Here is a 13,975-nt window from a genome sequence, read left to right on the forward strand (position 1 = left end):
CCTGGGCAGCAGAGACCACCACAACAATGCCAGGAAATTGTCAGTCAAGTTTAATGCATCATAAAGAAGTAAAACTACATTGGCATATTTAAGACAAACACTTCTTTTTTTTTTTTCTTTCTATGCACACTATCCACTGGACAGCCCCCTTTTCAAAATAACTACTTTTAACAGTTGAAGACAGTTTTTCAGAAATTCTTCACATATTCAATCTTCTACACTTTTCCTTTGTTTTTTATTTGTCTGAGAAGGAAAAAAAATATAAAACCTGAAAACACCTACATTGCAAGCCAGAATGCATAATTGCATACATTAACAAATGTATAACAATTGAGTTTTACTTAGTTCACTCTATTCATCCATAAAAGAATATAAAAATCTTGTTCAATCGAGTGTTGTGTATTAAAATAGATTTGTATAGTACTGCACAGTTTCTCCCGGAGTTGTGAAAATGGTTGAAGGGACCATGTGCTTTCCATGAAAAAGAGAAAAAGCCAGTCCCTCACGTGTTTACTTTTTAAAATTAAAACCAAAAAAGGCTATTCGGCACCATGCAACATGCTGATGTGAGAGACTAGCCTTGTGTCCTGCTCTGGTGGCTTTCCATAAGTACCTGTTGTGCTAATGGATGGAGGACTTGTAAGGACAGAGACAATGGCACAGGGGAGTGTGAGTTGAGAAAACCGGGGTGTTCATCACCACCTTCCCAGGCAGCCACAGGACATGGGGCTCTAGGGGCCAGGCAGCACCTTGCAGAATCAGGAAGACCAGATAGTAAACAGGCAGGTGCACTGCAATTTTCTCAGGCTAATGCTTAACACTTCCCAAATATGGTAAAATCCAACAAAATGTTAAAAAGGAATCAAGTTTCCAAAAACAAAATCCTCCCAAACCTTTTTAATTTTCCATGCACTGTCCCTCCCCCAGAACTCTTGTGTTTGAGTCTCCAGTTTGAGAAACAATGCCTTGAGGCAGTTTTTTTCCCCTGTACCATTTCAGCATATATTTCTACAAAAAACCCCAACCAACCAATCCACCAACCAACTAAAAAAAACACAAAGCAACCAAAAAAATCCCACAACAAACCACAACAACAACAACAACAACAACAACAAAAAACAAAAACAAAACAAAACAACAAAAAATAACATTGCATATCTTTAAAAATGCAGTACAAAAAGGTTATTTTTTGGCATATTATCTGTACTGATAAGAAACAAAACCCAGAATATTTATTTGCTTTTTTTTGTTTAAAAAAGAATCCAAAATGAACAGAAAGACAGAAAACCACAAAATTATCACTTTAAAAAATGATACCCAAACTGTCAAAGATATCCACTGTTATGGTTGATGCTAAACCTTGCACAAAAACTCCATGAGAAAAATACACTGATAGTAAAATCAGTAAAAAGGACCTGCAAAAGGAGTTTTACAGTAGTATTTTTTAAATATTTTGGAACACATATACAGATGCATCAGCATGAAAATACTTCAGTATTTTACTAGAAATGTTAACTTCATACAGTTTCTTTATTTAAATATCTGCAATTCTCAAGTCTAATAATATGGAAAAAAAAAAAAGATATTTTGTTTCCAAGGCTCTGTGAGTGTCCAGGATGGTGTACTGGTCACAAAGACCCCATATCCAGGTCACCTGAATCAATGGGCCCCAACTTGTTCCTCTGAAATCCATGTCAAGTGCTAAGTAGCTCAGTTTCTGGTCATCTCACTGACTGCCCCCCACACACATAGCTTTCAGCCCAACTACTTCTCTAATACCTCACTACTCCTCTCCCCTTAGAACAGAAAGCCTGTCTGCCACCACAAAAGGCTATCCTGCTTCCTCTATCAGCCATGCTTTTCCAGTTCATCCTCAGTCATAAATACATTAAGGCCAACATAACAAAACAAAATGTCATAAGCACTGAAGGTCTTGGCAAATACAAAACTGCAGCACAACCAGCTCTGTGGGAATGTGCTGCCACAGTGACCTACAAACTGGGCTGCCTGGTCTGCAAGTCTCTAAGTGTATCGAAACTGAGACTGCTCCTTCTGTCCTTTGTTCCAGTTTCATCTCTCCTCTGCTCATGTGCATAAAGTTTCTCATCGCCTGTTCCTCAGAGATCGCACAGCTGACTCTTGTCAGTTGTTGCCCTGTGATGGCTGCAAAGCTTTGTGCATGGCAGCAGAGGCAGCGGAGGGTTTGATCCAGGGGATGGATAGCAGGGAGGTGGTGGTGGTGGTGGTGGTGGTCATGGTAACCTGAATCATCTGCTCATTTTGTATCAGTCTAATGAGGGTTTTGAGATGTTCCAGTGATGACTGAGTCCCTTTCTGCTGGGCCATCAGGCTGGTTTTTAGCTCTAAGCATTTCTGTCAAATAAAGAGAAGAGGAGAGAGAAGGAAAGACTGAGAATACATTCAAAGTGGTGTCAAACATCTCTCCAAAAATCCTTTGGTGCCTTAGGTGCGCATTCTGCTCAAATGAAGTATGTTCTCCTTTGGGGAAAGCAAAACCACAGCTTAACAAATGGAGTAATCAGCAGTACTGCACACAGTGCAGCAGCTGTCTGAGGGAACAATATTCTTCCCAGGAGAAATGCTTTTGGAGGATGTTTCCGACTCTGTCCTGTAGACAGCCTGGCAGGAACACTTTCTGCACTCCACAGAGATGCCTGGCACAGGAGTGCAATAGCTGTTACTGAAAATACAGAAGGCTCCACTCAGGTCTTTCACTCTTACCAAAGGACCCTGATAAATGTTTGGTGGGTGAACCTCACTAGGATGCATTTCATATGTGCCACACATTTGAGGGAATAGGCACTGTGAAGACCGATTAATCTCACTGAACATGATATCAATATTTTTCCAGCAGAAAACTTTGCTCCAAGACGCAACTGTTACACCAGAGCATTCTCAAGAAAGCTTTCATCCCTCAGGGTGGCCAGATTTCTCCCTGTGATCTCTTGAAATAAAAATCTCCATGCAAATGGGCACGAGACCAGGAAGAATCAGTAATCCTGCTTTCCCTCCCCAGCCATGGGCTGCTGCATCCAGCACCCCATTCTTCAGTGAGGGACAGACCCACACCCCAAGCCTGCAAGATGAAAGGGGACAGCAGCCTCTAATACCTGAAACCTGTTTTCTTTCTCCCAGTGCACCCAGGATTCTGACCAAACCGATTACTTGTCTGCAGATTGCTTCTCTTTGGCTGTGGTCCAGACTGCCCAGGTGTGGAGATTCTCCAGTCCTGGGGAATTGGGAAATGCTCACTTGAAAATCAACTTGTTCAGAAAGCAACTGTGTGGAGCTGCTTGGAGGTTGGTTTAGAGAGATGGAATTAGAGATGAAAGATAAATTATGTTCTGTTTTTACCATTGCAGCTGTGGGGTGTATGAGAGTGTTCTTTTCTATATAAATCTCTGTTAAAATGTCAGAATGAAATTGCTCTGTGTGGGACACCTTTAATTTATTTTCTTCTTTCGAGTGGATACATTTCCAATCATTTGCTGATATTACCATTTAAATAAGATAGTGTTGTCCACTGGAAGAACCTGACTCTGCTTAGGTAGAAATCTTACTGATTTTGACAGCCATGACACACACCTGACAGCTGATGGCTTTTGTTTTTCCATATTCCTCAGCCCACTGTGCTCTCCTACCTATTACATACACATGTGGTTCCATTAGTGCTATACACATGTACAGGGAATATACAGCGATGTCTTTTTTTAAGTTATTGCTTTTCCTTCCACTCTGTTTTACATGATAAATATTTTCACATGCCTCCTCTAGATAACTGCAATGGTAAAACAAGTAGTGACCAGTTACTCCTGAAGCTGCCACTTTTTCCAGGGTAAGGTAGTGTCAAGTATTTATTGAGGCTGCCGTGCAAACTAACAGCTACTTCGCAGGACAGAGGTAGCCCCAGATAGTTCCTGCAGCCATGAAGGGTAGGAATTAGGCTTTGAATTCAGCCCATTCAGCCAGAGACTGCTCCTCATAGCACAATATGTGTGGAAGACACCTCATTTAGCTTTAAAATGAATTTGGAGAGACAAAATAGTCCATGTCCAGTCAGGGAGAGATGCTACAACATTCAGTAAAGATGGTTATTTCTATTTAATATCAAGAGGTTTGAGCTAATGGACAAGCAGCTACCACCAGAGGACATGCTCGTGACTAAACTTTTCACCTAGAGGATGGAAGTGCCTTGAAGTCATTGCATACCTCAGAGCTGTGGATGCAACTACAAGGAAGGCAGCCATGGCTATTTGTGGAGTTTAGTTTGTGTGTGTTTTTCCACAGAAATTCAAGTGATTTCTCCTCCTCTTCCAGAGGAAATTAAATTAAATAATAATTTAATTTATATAAATAAATTTATATAATTTTATATAAATTTATATAAATAAATTTATACACGAAATTAAGCCAGAGTGGCTTAATTTCGTGTATAAAGAAAACGCACACATACTTCCTCAGAGAGAAACACATTCACACTTGAAAATCTATTGCTTGGGAGCTTGAATCATTTTCTAGACACAAAATACCATTTTTGGGGCTTAAATTCTTTATAAACATCTCTTCAGGAGACTCTGTGTCCCCATCAGGTGTCCTACCTTCACTGCACTGTTGAGAAGTTGGTCTTTTTCTTTTAACTGTCTATGCTCACTCTTCAGCTCACTGCTTCTCTTTAATAACTTTCGCTTCTCTTCTTCTTTGACTGTGAAACAGTAAGGTTAAGGATGCAGAGGTTAAGAAAAGGATGTACTGTGCACTTGAGGACAGAAAGCAGAAGCAGGTATTTTGCATGGTGAGTTTAGGGTCTCATTAGCCTTTTGTCAGCAGGTACAGCCAGAGAAATCTGGAGTTTCTGCTTGCAGGCATTTATTCACTAAGAGGGTGGTCAGGCATTGGAAGGGGCTGCCTAGGGAGGTGGTGGAATCCTCATCCCTGGAGGTGTCCATGGAACAAATGGACATGGCACTGAGTGCTCTGGGCTGGTTGACAAGGTGGAATCAGTTACAGGTTGGACTCAATGAACTTGGAGGTCTTTTCCAACCTAAATGGTTCTGGGATTCTATGCGTATGTCTATGTCAATGGTTAGCACACAGGAGGACAACCCAAAAGGTACTGAACACCTTTAAGTTGAATTAAAATTAATCCTTAGACTACATGTGATCCTGGAGGTCTACAAGAAAGAGGTGAGTGGTATTTAGGAAGAGGCCAGCCCCTTGGAATGTCAATAGTTAGTGACCCTGGCAGAAAAGCACAATTATAAGTGTGCCAGACCTCCACAAAGGTCCTTACAAATATGATCCAATGCCCCAAAGAGCCTATTGTAAGAGTGCAATAGCTAATTGAAAAAGAATAATGCTCAGTGCACAGCTGTCACACAGCATATGACTCAAGTGGCTGCCATACCACAGAACACTGAAGCAATTAGAAGCTGGTATTGCTGGGGGTCAGGGACACTAGTCTAGCATTGTGTTCACACCCAATTACATGGCTCTGCTTAGCCTGACTCCGCCTCACAATGATTCTGCCTCAAAATCCTGTTTTCAGCACTGTTCCAGGGAAGGCACCACTTTGATGACAGTTTCCTCCAGGAGAGTGAAATTCTTGAGAGATCATTCTCAACTTCCTTACAGAGAGAAGATGGCAAAGGAGCAGACCAAGGGGAAAGGGACAGAAAAAGTCTGCCATCCCCAGTCACTTATGGCCCTATGACCTACACCATCACACCTGGCAGCATTATAACACTACTTTGATATTTCAGCTAAGGACTCAAGTAGCATTGCTATCATCAGCAGAGAAATCTCTTGCCAGTGACTGAGTTAATCCCTACCTGTTTTATGAGTAACATAGGAGTGAACAATAGCCAGAGTTCCAGTCCATGGCACATTGTCATCTTTCTTTAAAACCTATAAGCCCAGGAAAAAATAAATGGTTAGGATTCCAGAAAAACACCCATTAATGTTTGCTCCAGCCTTACAGTTTGGCAGGACCAGAACTTGGGTCCTTGTCTCAGAACATAGGAGTGATCTCAAGGCTAAGCACAAGGAACTCTAAGGCACAGAATCTACACTTTAGTGACACTTTAGTGTTTCAATAATTTTTTTTCTCAAGGTTAAGCACAAGGAACTCTAAGGCACAGAATCGACACTTTAGTGTTTTAATAATTTTTTCTTACTTGTGCAATCAGCATTATTCACAGCAACTAGACAGTTTAGCATATCTCACATAACTGTGATGAACAGTGGTGTGTAACAAATGTGATTTAAATAAAAGGAAGTTTTCTCCTCACACCACTGGTGAACAGTGTCTTCTTCTGACACTGCCTCCCTCTAAGATTTAGTTTACATTATTTCATCTGGCTACATGCTGGTGGTGTTACTGTAAACAAAGGAGCTGAAGGAACTGAAGAGACATTTTAAGAAGACCATTCTTACCAATTACAGGCAAGCTATAGCACTCCCTGTATATTCTAACTCTAGGATGGTGAAAAATACCAGAAATAAATACTGCAAACTGCCCTAAAAGCCTCTCAGTAGTTCTTTATCTAATGTAGTCCACTGAGCTACGATCATAGGTTAGATTTCTTTAGGGGTACACAAATCTGAGGTGTCTCCTATTTTCCCTTCTTGGTTTACCATGCTTCATGTAGCTTACCTTCTGTTGGCACTTTGGGCAGACCCAGAGCCCTTTGGGGGCAGTTTTGAGGGGTGAGTCCACGCAGTTGAGGTGATATGCTCTGGAACATGTGCCACAGGGCTGCAAGTTAACTCCACGCTTGCAAGCAGTGCAGTGTTCATTGTGATGGATCTCGTTCTGCAAGAGAAGGGTGTCCTGGGTAAAGTCAATCCATTGAGAACTTCTCTCTATACAGCATTCAAAACCTCTACTGCAGCGGACAGGCTCCTTCAAACACGAAATCTAATTGTCAAAAGGACCCTGACAGACACAGAAGACAGAAATAATAGGTATATGATAGCGACAAATACAAACAACAAATGACCCAGAAGCAAGTTACATAAATTGAAACAGAAACATAAAACCCAACTAATCAAACACAGGAAAGAGTCGACTAATATAGCCAGATTGTGATATCAGAATTATTTCACCTTTTTCTTTGCCAGCGTGTTACTAAAACACATGTATCCCCATGCATGGCTCTGTCCTGGATCAGAGTAAATGTGGGGATCACTTCTCCCTCATGCCCAAAGCAGAATGAAGCAAGCAAGAAAAGGGTTCTGGGAAGGAAGCACAGTTCCATGTTTCATCCCCATTGCCTCAAAGGGCAGCTGGGGAAACAGGAGGCTGGAGCACAGCCTCGGGCTATATACCCTCTTTTGTGAACTCCTCTGGCTTCTTTCTCCCTGGCACTAATTGTTCTCTGCTCAGACTTTGAAAATCTTTCTCCAACAAGACTGATTAGTGTTTTGTCTGAAGCAATACACAACATGAACTAAGACTCATCAACGAAGTTACAATGTCATGCTATGTCAATTGCTATTCTAATCTGGTGGCAACATTAATTACTCCTTTTAATAAAAGAGACACTGATTCTGATACTCTCATGCCTTGTGAATCATTACAAAAAATAAAAAAATTCCTACTGTTTTTCTAGGAAGTAGAATAGTAATTTTATGTTTTTTAATTCCAAAAGCATGTTTTCATTTTTTGGAATAGTAATTAAAAAGTTTCACGGCAGTTTTAGTCAGGCTTGTATCTTGAATTCTAAACCAGTCCTGTCAAAAAATCACTTTCCAAAATATTATCTTTTTAAACTACCTGCTCAAGGAATCTTAATTTTAACTGCAATGTAAAGAGATTTACGTACTAGAATGGTTACTCATTTTTCTTATCAATTTTTCGTTAAACTCATAAATCTAGACTAGCAATTTCTCAATCAGTGGAGTCAACAAAGGGACTAAACTCAAGCCTTGCATGTGAAAGCACAAGAGTTCATCTCTTTAAAATTCCAGCTTAGGGACTCAAAGATTTAGTTAAGTGGGAGAAGAGAATACTGCAATTAGGTACCTTGAGAGTGACTACAATAATCAGAAGCAAGCACTGAATATACAGTGATGAGAAAGATACCTGCTAATACACAAACTTTGCCACACATACCTTCCAGAATGAATCCTCATTTGCTAGCATGCAAAAGAAGGGCAGAAAACAGATCAGTGGAAAATAAATTGCTGCAGCAGTTGCTAGTTCTCAGTTGTAATTACTCAGGGAGTAATTTTAATCAAGATATGGCATAGGAGATCAGGACATTGCCAAAATTAATGCAGGCAGTAAAGAATGTAACAACAAGCAGTGAACTTAGCATTTGAGATTAAAAAATGTAAATTGCAGGTACACCATGTCCAAAGGTCTGATGCTAAAAGGTCATAGTATTTGAAACTTTCAGAAATTTTCATGCAGAACTCCTCTCCACATGCCAGTAGTCAAAGTCCTCCTGAAGGACCACAGCATGTTGGGTGTTGAAAAGGCTGGCCCTGAACCAGCAATGCATTAATGTGGAGTATGAAATAGGTGCCTCCAACTAAACACAGATTAAACGTTAAACACAGATTTAAATATTGAGCTGATTCCCGGACAAAATAGTCAGCTCCTGTAAGAATGAGCCTGATGGTATCACCAAGTCCTTCTCATCAAACTGCTTCCACCCAGAACACCAGTGACCTTTGGATGAATTGAGTCTATACTGGCTGTATTCACAACCTGGTATGAACAAGAACCAATAGAGCTCACTGGAAAGCAGACCAAGCCTTCCATTTAAAAAAAAAAAAAAATTGTGGAATTCAACACACTTTGGTCCAAAAATAAAAAGCCAGAGAAAATTGAGAGCTTTATGGAAACTGCACAGTGTGTTGCAATTTCTGCTGCTGATTTCATAGAATTACAGAATATCCTAATCTGGAAGGTACCACCAGGATCACTGAGTCCAGCTCCTGGCCCTGCAAAGACACCCCAACAATCCCACCCTGTGCCTGAGAACATTGTCCAAAGTCTTCTGGAGCTCTGGCAGCCTTGGTGCCATGACCAGACCCTGGGGAACGTCTTCAGTGCCCCACCACCCTCTAGGGGAAGAACCTTTTCCTGATATCCAGCCTAACATGCCCCTGGCACAGATCCAGCTATTTGCTTGGGGTCTTGCAAGGGGCTGGAGCACACTGTCCCAGTGAAAAACACTTAATGGACAGGCCTTTCTTTGGATTAAAGTGGAGGCAACCAAACTGATATTTCTCTCCTGTCCTCCTTCAGGTCCTTCTCTGATCAGTGTGGCAATATAGCTGTCCCATTGTGATCCCTCATATCAGACCCCCCTGGAAGTCCCCTCCCTCCGTTACACACTGGTTTTACACACCAATGTGTGCATACGCGTGCAGATGTACACTTGAGCAGGCCTCACAAATATGTAGGAAGAAGAACTCGAGAATATAGAAACAGCTTCACCTAACTTAGACCACAGGCTGTATATCCTGTGTCCTTTGCTAACAGCACACAGTGCTGCCACTCCTGTAGAGTGCAAGAACAGAGCAAACACTGAGTAAATGCAGAAGCATCCTTCTGATGCTGGAAGTTTATGGGCTGCCCTAACGCTGAGTTTGCATCTTCATTTTTATATTTAACAGCCTTTGATAGATTTTTTTCTTCCATAAATTTCTTTAATTTTCCCAAAATTTGGCAATGAGGTCCATAAATAACCACAGACTTATAAAATGTGTAGATGTTACTTCATATGCAAACACATACACACAAAGTTCCACCACTGTATGACACAATGTTATTCAGATAAACAGAGGCTTGATAATTGATGAATCTTTTGTACAAATTATACATGTCAGGGGATGTGACCTCATTTCAGATAAGATATTTTCATTTAAATCAATCCTGATTAATTAACATTTTGATCAAAATTTACAAGAATTGTCCTCTTCTGTATTTCCAGAAATGACAGTTGTTCCTTGGACATCATGGGGATTTTTTTCTAGTTTGTTTTTTGTCTTTTCAGCTCACTTTTGCTACAAAGTTTTAAACTTCTTAAAACATGTCCACTTCCCTCTTCTAGTTGCTGAAAAATTAAACTGAAGACAATATTTTAAAGGAGCACCTTATAAGAGAAGGGCAGCCATCTCTGCACTGAAGCTGGAGAACTGCATCACTGCAGAGCCAAGCAACCTGGGACAGCACCTGCCTTCTGCTCAGTGCTTGCACAGCATCCAGCAAAACAGTGCTGGTGCCAAAAATATCCTTGCAGAGGTGGCGAATTCTGCTATAAAGAAGTGCATCTCAACATTCTCAGAATATTCAGAATTCCAGCACATTTTCTGGATTCTGGAGAAACCAAAGATACAGGACTCAAAGAGGAATTAATAATCAAGGAGAGAGGTTGCTGATTTCCAGAAAGCTCCAAGACAGTTGCCACAGTAGACACCTGTCACTTGCCTACTTCCTTGCAAATAAAATGAGAAAAGTGTAAGGAAAGGAAGGTCAGAGATATCAAAACCTAACTTAAACCCACCAAGGGGATGGAGGCACAACTTGCTAACAATGCTATTCTGTCCTGATTTCTCACATGTGTTTACATGGGAAAAACAAGTGCTATGATAAGACAATATATTATAATTTTAATTCTGAATATAAAACTAAGCCAGGAATAATAGTCTTTCCAGTGGGGCTCACATGAGCCTGGCTTCCTGTTAAGAGGCATGTCATCATAGCTGCTTACTGTAATAACCTCTCCTGTCCTCTGAGACCAAATGCATTAGAGGTAAGTGAAGTAATGCATATGGTAAGTAGGCCAAGTGTCTGTATCTGGCATGTGAAATTTTGAAGGCAGAGAGAAGCACTGCTGCCTTTCAGTCAATGCTCCTGTGATGCAGGAAGTCAAGGCAGAGGCAGAAAGGTGAATCTCAAGCACTAAACATGACACTTGACAGTGAGATCAAGCAAACACTGAAAAACTGTCAAAACTTCATGTCTCAATTATAATTACCTCTGCAAATGCTCCTAATACTGAAATAATATTTAACTTATAAAAAGGTCTCCCTTACCTCTAATGCATCTCAGTAGAGAAAAAGTTAAAAAGGGAAAACAAGGGCAAGGACAGAATCAAATTTCTTTACTGGCTTTGTCTCCTCTTCTGAAACACAAATTTCTCACTTTCTTCCTTAAAATAGTACATGGGTCTTGTCTGAAGATTTAAACTATACTCAACATTCTCTGTGTTTCACCTCACATGTCCCAACTCTTCGTCTTCTCTGTGTTGCACATGTTTTCATGAAATGTGCTTCTTCCCATGAGCTAATCATCAGCATCTCCAAATGGCTCCTCTGAGTTGTTAATTCTCAAAGCATCTACTATTAAGTTCTTATAAGTACAAGACTGGAAGGCATCTTGAAGGTCATCAAATCTAGATTTATGACTTTACCTCTTGGAATCAGAAAAACTGGCTTTCAGCCCTTGTTATTGAAGTAAAAGTTGTGGGAAATTTCTGGTACTTGAGGATGGACAGCAGTTTCTTAAAGCTGGTGGAAAGAGGCAAATGAAAAGCCTAAAATAGTAATTATTTTTAATATATATTTTTAAGTACTTGGGGTTGGCAACACTACCTTCTTCAATCAGTTCTCTCACTACATGGTGCTTAAAGTGCCTGTCTTAGGTTGCAAGATGTGGCTGGGGGTGTGTAATCTATTGCCATCAGTTAGAGGTGGGGCAGTTATCTTCTGTTAATTAGGCCACCCTTAAAACCAGGTGGGCCAGTTTTCTCTATCTCTTCCACAACCAATCCTCATTCTAAGAAATATCTGCTAATGAGCCATTGAATCTCACTGCAGGGCTGATAAAAATTACATAATCCCATTGTGAGATGCTCCACCCAGGGGGAGGAACCAAGCATTTCTACGTGGATATAAACTGAGATTTAGAAGAACAGAAGCAGCTTTTTCCCCACTAGATTCCCAAAGGATCATCTTTCTTCTCCATTAGATTCCTGGAAGAAGACCAGGCCCATCTAAACCATCACTGGATCTTCAGAGGAAAACTCCACCCTTCTACAGGATCACTGCTCCAACAGAACCACATCTGTCATTGCAGGAGGACTGCAGCCACCACTAAATGGGACTGCTACCAACACCCGGACCAACAGGGTGTCAGGTTGTATTCCAACTCTGTCAGTGGTGTTTTGTATTACTGCATTTTTATATTATTTTTATTTTTTCCCTAATAAAGAACTGTAATTCCTACTTCCATATCTTTGCCCGAGAGCCCCCTTAATTTCAATATTATAATAATTCAGAGGGAGGAGGTTTACATTTTCCATTTCAAGGGAGGCTCCTGCCTTCCTTAGCAGACATTTGTCTTTTCAAACCAAAACAGTGCCAGTGATCAGATTTTCCACTAATTGCAGAGGGTTTGGATCCATCTCTACAAAATTGTGACCTTTAGCCTTATCCTTCCATTGTTTTTGCAGGAAAACAATCTATTTTCACTCCATAATAAAAAGTACAGGGACATTGCACAAAGTAATGCCCTGTGGTATCCTAACAGTAACTCATATGAAACCCTACTAATAAATTTTTAACACATCATTAGAAGAGTAGTGTATTCATGTAAAATATGCTTACCTCTCGTTGAAAGGAACAAGGGGTTATTCAAATAATTCAATGCAAGGCGTTTCCGCTACAAGGGAAAAGAAACCAACCGCCATGTCATTGCAGTGCTCTGGTTGTCTCTTAAATTTCAGATTATCACTCTCCATGGGCTTACCTCATACCTAACCAGCTCTCCAAAAGCTACTTAGAGACCACTGACACAGTCAGACAAACAGTGGCATGATTTACCTTTCTAACAAGTTATTCACAGAGCAGTTTATTGTGTATTAGATTTTACTAACGAGAGAAATAACAATTGGAAATGTTATTGATGGGGTTGCAGGATATGTTGCATGGACTGGTAAGAGCAGGACTACAGCAAAACTAACTCCAAGCCCAACAACGTCCATAAGGGAAAATTGTTGCTGTGAGATGACATTTTTATTTGTATATATAGAAATGGTGATTGATGTCTCACCTGCAGGAAAAACACTACTACCTTTATGACACCTGCCTACAGTTCAGAGGAACACACTGCATTTGCAAGCAACAATTTGCCTTAGCAAAATATTTCCCTTTCAGAAGTGAATGTGCAGGACCTTGAGGAGCTGGCAGTGAATTCAATCTGCTGAGATCACCAAAGTTACAAACAGAGAGCACCGCAAACCTGTCTGAGATGTTTAACTCATCTAACACAGTCCATGGCCAGCCTTGTCTGACTGCACAAACTATGGTTCATAGCAAGGCAGACTTTATTAATAGTCTAGACAACCCCGAGTTGTTCCTCTGAGCCACCCAATACTTGTACAGCAGGACTGGAAACAGCACCATTTTCCTCCATTAGATGTTGTTAGATTCAGCTTGGAAGAAAATTAGAGGGGTTTTGCTACTAAATTATTTATTTTGTGGTAAACAAACTATTCTCTTATAGACAGGTGCCTGCCAGTCTGTTAATGAACTTTGAATAGATGTTTCTTTCTTCAAAAAATAACCAGCCCGAAATGTAACCCTTTCCTATGGAAAAAAAAAAGGCTACTGAAGTTACGAAAATAAAATGGTATCATTTTTTTAAGAACAAAGCTTTGAGAAGAAAAAACACACTGCTCAAGTGAAGACATAAGACCATGGTCATATTTTTGCAGTCAAAGTTAGTATCATCACTACAAATGCTGAGCTCCTTCCATTTTGAGGGGTGTTGGCAAATAAAAGGTCTAATTTATATGCAATTTTAATTTAAACAATAATGAATTAAAGATAATTCAGTAGACTAAATTAAACTGCACCAAAATGCCTGAAATGCCACTAATACCTCAACTCCTGGATTAGCAAATCAGTCTGAGCAGCTAATTGATAAGAGAAAAAACAT

General features: G+C 40.3%; 1 protein-coding gene across 4 annotated transcripts in view; it reads right to left on the reverse strand.

Annotated features, from left to right (window-relative positions):
• Positions 1–1,182: 1,182 nt before the first annotated feature.
• PHF21B (PHD finger protein 21B) overlaps positions 1,183–13,975 on the reverse strand; it is a 176,726-nt gene continuing 163,933 nt past the window's right edge. For all 4 annotated transcript variants that reach the window (XM_068190437.1, XM_068190438.1, XM_068190435.1 and 1 more), the window contains 6 exons: positions 12,643–12,697; positions 8,135–8,157; positions 6,674–6,832; positions 5,850–5,925; positions 4,620–4,723; positions 1,183–2,373 (listed from right to left, as the gene is read on the reverse strand). In XM_068190437.1, coding sequence (XP_068046538.1) covers positions 2,143–2,373; positions 4,620–4,723; positions 5,850–5,925; positions 6,674–6,832; positions 8,135–8,157; positions 12,643–12,697 — 648 coding nt within the window. In that variant the 3' untranslated portion in view covers positions 1,183–2,142. The remainder of the gene's footprint in view (positions 2,374–4,619; positions 4,724–5,849; positions 5,926–6,673; positions 6,833–8,134; positions 8,158–12,642; positions 12,698–13,975) is intronic.

This window comes from Anomalospiza imberbis, chromosome 5 (genome assembly GCF_031753505.1).
Source record: "Anomalospiza imberbis isolate Cuckoo-Finch-1a 21T00152 chromosome 5, ASM3175350v1, whole genome shotgun sequence".
In the NCBI taxonomy this organism is placed as follows: Eukaryota; Metazoa; Chordata; class Aves; order Passeriformes; family Viduidae; genus Anomalospiza; species Anomalospiza imberbis.